This window comes from Rattus rattus, chromosome 16, assembly GCF_011064425.1.
Source record: "Rattus rattus isolate New Zealand chromosome 16, Rrattus_CSIRO_v1, whole genome shotgun sequence".
Lineage (NCBI taxonomy): Eukaryota > Metazoa > Chordata > Mammalia > Rodentia > Muridae > Rattus > Rattus rattus.
Genome location: NC_046169.1, coordinates 1,641,440 through 1,647,292, shown reverse-complemented (window position 1 = coordinate 1,647,292; position 5,853 = coordinate 1,641,440). Strand labels below are relative to the sequence as shown.

Here is a 5,853-nt window from a genome sequence, read left to right as displayed (position 1 = left end):
GTCAATGTACATTAGAGGAATCTCTAACCCTATGCAAGCACCCTAAACACACACTATAGCTAAATAAATAAATGCAATCCTGGGTAACAACACCCCAAGTTGTCCTCTGGCCTCCACAATCACACACACTCACACACTCACACACACACACACACTCACACACACACACACACACACACACACACACACACACTCACACACACACTCACACACACACACACACACACACACACCACACACACACACACACACACACACACCCACACACTCACACACACACACACTCTCACACACACTCACACACACACACACACACACACCCACACTCTCTCACACTCTCTCTCTCTCTCTCTCTCTCTCTCACATATATATATATATATATATATATATATCACACTCACACACACTCTCTCACACACTCTCTCTCGTCTCTCTCACACATACTCAACACACCTCACTCAGTCATACACACATACACACACACTCTCACACACACACTCACACACACTCTCACACACACACACACACACACACACACTCACACACACTCTCACACACACACACACACACACACACACTCACACACACACACACTCACACACACACACACACACACACACACACACACACACACACACTCACACACACACTCACACACACACACACACACTCACACACACATACACACACACACTCACACAGTCATACACACACTCTCACACAGTCACACACACACTCACACACACTCACACACACACTCTCACACACACACACTCACAGAGAGAGAGTGAGAGAAAGAAAGAGAAGGTAGAGAACCACTGGTATAAACCAAACACATATCTACTTGGCACTGTGTGTATAAATTAATTATGTCTCCTGTCTATGCACGGGTGTTGTATTCCTGATCTATGCTTCCACAGATGCCAAGACATGGGTCTTCACACCCTCTGAGCAGGAAACACAGCTACAATGATCAAGCCACAGAGCTTGGATCTGCCCCTCACAGCCCCAGCCTTGGCCAACACTGTGACTGACCATTAGCTCACTTCCTACACACAAGAACTGAGGCCACGGATATAAAAAGGAAGGAAGGAAGGGAGGGAGGGAGATAGGATGGGGCCAGGGTGGAGACTTAAATTTATATCTCTGTCCGGGGCTAGATGCCACCACCATCATGAACACTGGTGGGTACAGCAAGTTGGGCAGTGTAATCGAAGAGGCCCCCAGAGGTAGGAGAAAAAAATCACCTCATCCTCCCCCATGGGTTCTTCTGTTCTAATGTTGAGGGCAGGGGTATGGGGGAGAAGAAGAGACAGAGCCATACAGGAGTGGACAGGACTGCAGAATGGTGGTACCTGCACCATGGGCATAAGGAGATCACATCCTGGTTTGAGGACTTCCCAGGCTGGGTCCTGGATCCTGGACTGAGAAAGGGCATCACCAGAGTCTTCCCCAGAAAACCTGTTTGCAGGGCAGGTATCACACCTTGTTACGTGTAGACTCCAGTCGCATTGTATAAGAACTCTAACACTGCTACATAAGCAGTGGAGTCATGTGTACTCTTTGGTTGATGCTTTAGTCCCTGGGAGCTCTGGAGACTGGGGGCAGGAGGCGGGGGAGATCTGGGTGGTTAATACTATTGTTCTTCCTATGGGGTTGCAAACCCCTTTAGCTCCTTCAGTCCTTTCTCTAACTCCTCCACTGGGGTCCTGGTGCTCAATTCAATGGTTAGCTGCAAGCATCCTCATCTGTATCAGTAAGACTCTGGCAGAGCCTCTCAGGAGACAGCTATATCAGGCTCCTGTCAGCAAGCACTTCTTGGCATCAGCAGTAGTGACTGGGTTTGGTGTCTGCAGATGGGTGGATCCCCAGGTGGGGCAGTGTCTGGATGGCCTTTTCCTCAGTCTCTGCTCCACCTGGGAAGGCTCAATGCCCCTGCATAGGGAAAGTCTAGGGCACTGAGGCAGGAGTGGGTAGGTTTGTAGGGAAGCACCCTCATAGAAGCAGGAGGAAGGGGGTGGGATATAGGGTTTGTGGAGGGGAACTGGGAAGGGGGATTGTTGAAATGCAAACAAATAAAATAACCAATAAAAATTTTAAAAATTAAAAATTAAAAAAATAATAATAATTCTAACTCTGTCATGTGGTGGTAGGAGGGTACTTAAGCTGTCTGTCCCTCTGTCCTGGAAGGATTCAGACTTTATCTGTGTTCTACTAGGGCAGCTGGGACGTTGGGAGTGCTACAAAGAAAGACTTTTCTTCCTGGTCCTGGCTTTCCTGGTGGCCACAGTTCTGTGGGCTCTCATTCTGAGCATCCTATTGTCCAATGGTGAGTGATGTATTTTTATGTGTACATGTATGTGTCTGAGGCTATACCACGGGTGTACAAGTGCCCACAGTGGACAGATGGCATCAGATCCCCTACAGCTGGAATTAGAGGCAGTTGTGAGCCATTGCATGTGGGTGCGGATATTAAAAACCAAACTTAGGTTCTCTGCAACAGCCACTCTGAACCATCGCTTCAACCCCCCGGAGTGATCCCTTTACTGGAACAAGTTATGCTGCCTGACAGGTAAAGCCCAAACTTGTGTCCTAGGCAATGCACCACATGGGGTCCTGGACGGCAATGAGTGTAAACCATGGTTCCCAAGCATCGCGACCCCTTTGGGGATCGAACGACCCTTTCACAGGGTTTGCGTAAGACATCGGAAAACATGGATTACATGATATAAACTACATGTTATGAACGGAAATCCAAAACAGCAGAAAAATTAAAGCTATGAAGTAACAACGAAATTAATTTTATGGTTGGAGGTCATCTCCACAGCATGAACTATATTAAAGGGTCACAGCATTAGTATGCATTATGTATGTCTCATGTCCGTACCCGGGTGTTGTATTCCTGGCCGATGCCTCCGTGGGTAACAACACACGTATCCTCACACATCTGAGCAGGGGAAGGCTTCACAATTCCTGCTTGCATCTCTCTGCAGCCTCCAGCCAGCTCAGGGTGCTGCTCAACCACCAGGACCTGCTGAGGACAAATGGTGCGTGAAGAGCTTCAGAGCAGGGCCACTGCGCACCCTTGCGGTGGGAGGAGGAACTGCCAGGGAAGAGGGACTGGGGAATGAATAGCTGAGCCTCCAGCAATAGGGTTGCCCGGTTTAGAAAAAGGTGTCCTCTGGGTTGGGGATTTAGCTCAGTGGTAGAGCACTTGCCTAGCAAGCACAAGGCCCTGTGTTCGGTCCCCAACTCCGAAAAAAAGAAAAGAAAAAAAAAAAAGAAAGAAAAGAAAAGGGTGTCCTCTGACCTAGTTTGTGTGTGTGTGGTGGGGTCATTCTAGCCTCAAAGCAGAAGGTGATGTTGAGTTCCCTGAAGGATGATGTCGGAGCCTGCAGGAACTGTTGTAAGAAACACGGGTTTGGTGGAAGCTTGAAAGCTGAGGGGCTGGGAAACGAGGCAGGTGGGTTGGGAGAGGCAAGTGGGGGCGAGGCTGGCTGTGGCCCCATCCCCACATAGGTTCCGTGATGAAAGCGCAGTTGCAAACCACACTCGCGGAGTTTAAGGACACACAGGCTAAGGTGATGGAGCAGGAGAGCAACCTTAAAGATCTGCAAGAGCGTGGTGAGAGCCGAACACAACCCCTGGTCCTGACCTTCACCCCTAATCATAGCCACACGCCTCTCGGTAGTACAGTCCTGGACCCTCGGGGCTCTGGTGACTGAACCCAGGGCTTCACATGCTAGGTAGGCTTCCCACACCTGAGTCATGCCCAAGCCCTCCGCGCAGGATTCTAAGGGGTACCTTTGAGTTACTCTCCAAGACCCCTGCTGTGGGATTCCAGGCAGGTGCCCTAATCCCAAATTTATTACCAGCACTTGCTTTACATTTTATTTTGAGACAGGATCTCACTAAGTTGTCAAGGATGATCTCAAACTCTCTCCATGTAGTCCAAGTTAGCTCTGACCTTACAATCCTCCTCTGCCTCAGCCTTCTGGAGTAACCGAGGCTACCACATTCAGACTGACGTCACTCTTGGTCATGATACCGTGAACTGACATCTATTTTGACCTATACATAAGTCCCAGTTTTAACTTCAACTATAAATGTCCACTATGCTGACCCTGTAGTGACCCAGGACTTGGCTAAAGCAAGCAGAGACCGTGAGAACATCCGCAGTGAGCTGTTCCGGGCACTGGAAACTGCCAAGCGTCAGAACAGTGAGCCAGAGAGACTAGGGACGGGGGTGGGGGGTGGGGTGGACTCAGCTGGGGGGGGGCCTGGGGGAGGCACTCAAGGCTTCTCTTGTCCACCACCAGACACATCCAACACCCTCTGTCACATTCCAATGGCTCCACCATCCACACCCCCCTCTCTCTCACCCTCCCCACCCAACAGGCTCCTGTGAGCAGTGCCCACCATCATGGCTACCCTTCCAAGGTTCCTGCTACTATTTCTCCGAGACACAGGCCATATGGGATACAGCCCAAAGCTACTGTGTAGGCCAAGGTGCCCATCTGGTGATTGTCAGAGACCTGAATGAGCAGGTGCTCAGTTGGGACTTAGAAAAGGAGACGCTGGGTTTACCTGAGCTGGTGTGGTCAGGATGTTTGGCCGACTTGGCCGGCTGACGTGTCCGCTCCCTTCCAGGGCTTCCTGAGTCAGCATACTCGTGGCCGGGGCTATTGGTTGGGTCTGAGGGCAGATCGCCGCCTCAACAAGATTCAAGGCTACCAGTGGGTGGACGGAGCTCCCCTCACCTTCAGGTAAGGAGAAGGCCCCAAGAGAAATTTGAAAAGGGGTTTGAGTTAGACCCTAGGGACAGTGCTTTTGGGTATCTAAAGACTAAATTCCTGAGAGGGGATTGTTGATGCTTTGATGGGCTTGTGCACAGTGCATATGTCACTGTGCACACCCATGCATGCTCATGGCTAGGGGGAAACTCTGGGTAGGCTAGGCTATTATTCCTTGCCTTAGTCCAGTAAAGACAGGCTCTCTCAGTGAACCTGGATCTAGGTTGACTAACAGCCAGGAAACCTCAGTGGCTGTCCTGTCTCCAAACCCTTCCCTGCTTGGGTTACAAACACATGTCCAACCATATACAGCTTTTTAGGTGACAACTTGGGATTTGAACTCGGGTCTTTATGTTTATACAGCAAGCACTCTTTTTCACTGAGATGTATCCTCAACCCCTGAACTAACCTTTTAAGAATGGATATGCTAGACCCTAGGAATTAACCAAGGGTTAAATTCTGGGACCTTACAAATGTACCGTGCAGGTATAAACTCAAATTAGGCATTGAGAGTGTCTGCAGCAGAGCCAAGCAGCAAGCAAGCAAGCCTTGGAAAGGAAGGTTTGACCCTGGGTCTGTCCTCAGTCCCAGTAACACTCCCACTGAACCACCACAGCCACTGGAACTCTGGAGAGCCCAACGATTCCGGAGGGCATGAGGACTGTGTCATGATGCTGCACTCGGGGCTGTGGAATGATGCGCCATGTGCCAATGAGAGGGACGGCTGGATCTGCGAGAAGAGGAGCAGTTGCTGACCATGCCCATTGCCTCGGCGTAAAGCAGAAGTGTGGCTCCTACTCCCCAGGACCACTACCAAGGCTATTTTTCCTGAGGCACCGTTAGTTAATAAGAGCCGCTCAGCCTGACCAGTGCGTGCTTTGGAGACCCCAGCTCTAACTCACAAGACAGCCTAAACCTTCCGTCTCATCTGTCAGTCTCAAAAACCACTGCTCTGAAACCTTGATCACCTGATCCCCTGCCTGCCTTCCTAGACACAGTGTAGGAGCTGCTCCATCTTCCTGTATTCCCCCATCTTACCCCACTCACTTGGAGCTATCTT

The 5,853-nt window shown here is 50.2% G+C and overlaps 1 protein-coding gene across 1 annotated transcript; it reads left to right on the top strand.

The window, feature by feature from the left end:
• Nucleotides 1-1,105: 1,105 nt before the first annotated feature.
• Clec4g (C-type lectin domain family 4 member G) lies at nucleotides 1,106-5,548 on the top strand. The gene is made up of 9 exons (XM_032887129.1): nucleotides 1,106-1,229; nucleotides 2,219-2,329; nucleotides 2,994-3,047; nucleotides 3,344-3,406; nucleotides 3,520-3,624; nucleotides 4,131-4,220; nucleotides 4,399-4,547; nucleotides 4,651-4,766; nucleotides 5,410-5,548. Exons 1-9 carry the CDS (start codon nucleotides 1,175-1,177, stop codon nucleotides 5,546-5,548), a joined length of 882 nt encoding a protein of 293 aa, XP_032743020.1. The 5' UTR covers nucleotides 1,106-1,174.
• The last annotated feature ends 305 nt before the right edge of the window (nucleotides 5,549-5,853 follow it).

Excerpts from the sequence above, each read along its gene's own strand:
- Clec4g (XM_032887129.1), top strand. The coding sequence starts at position 1,175 with ATGAACACTGGTGGGTACAGCAAGTTGGGCAGTGTAATCGAAGAGGCC. Across the intron at positions 4,548-4,650 it reads TCAGAGACCTGAATGAGCAG|GGCTTCCTGAGTCAGCATAC; the intron begins GTGCTCAGTTGG and ends GCTCCCTTCCAG. Across the intron at positions 4,767-5,409 it reads GGAGCTCCCCTCACCTTCAG|CCACTGGAACTCTGGAGAGC; the intron begins GTAAGGAGAAGG and ends GAACCACCACAG.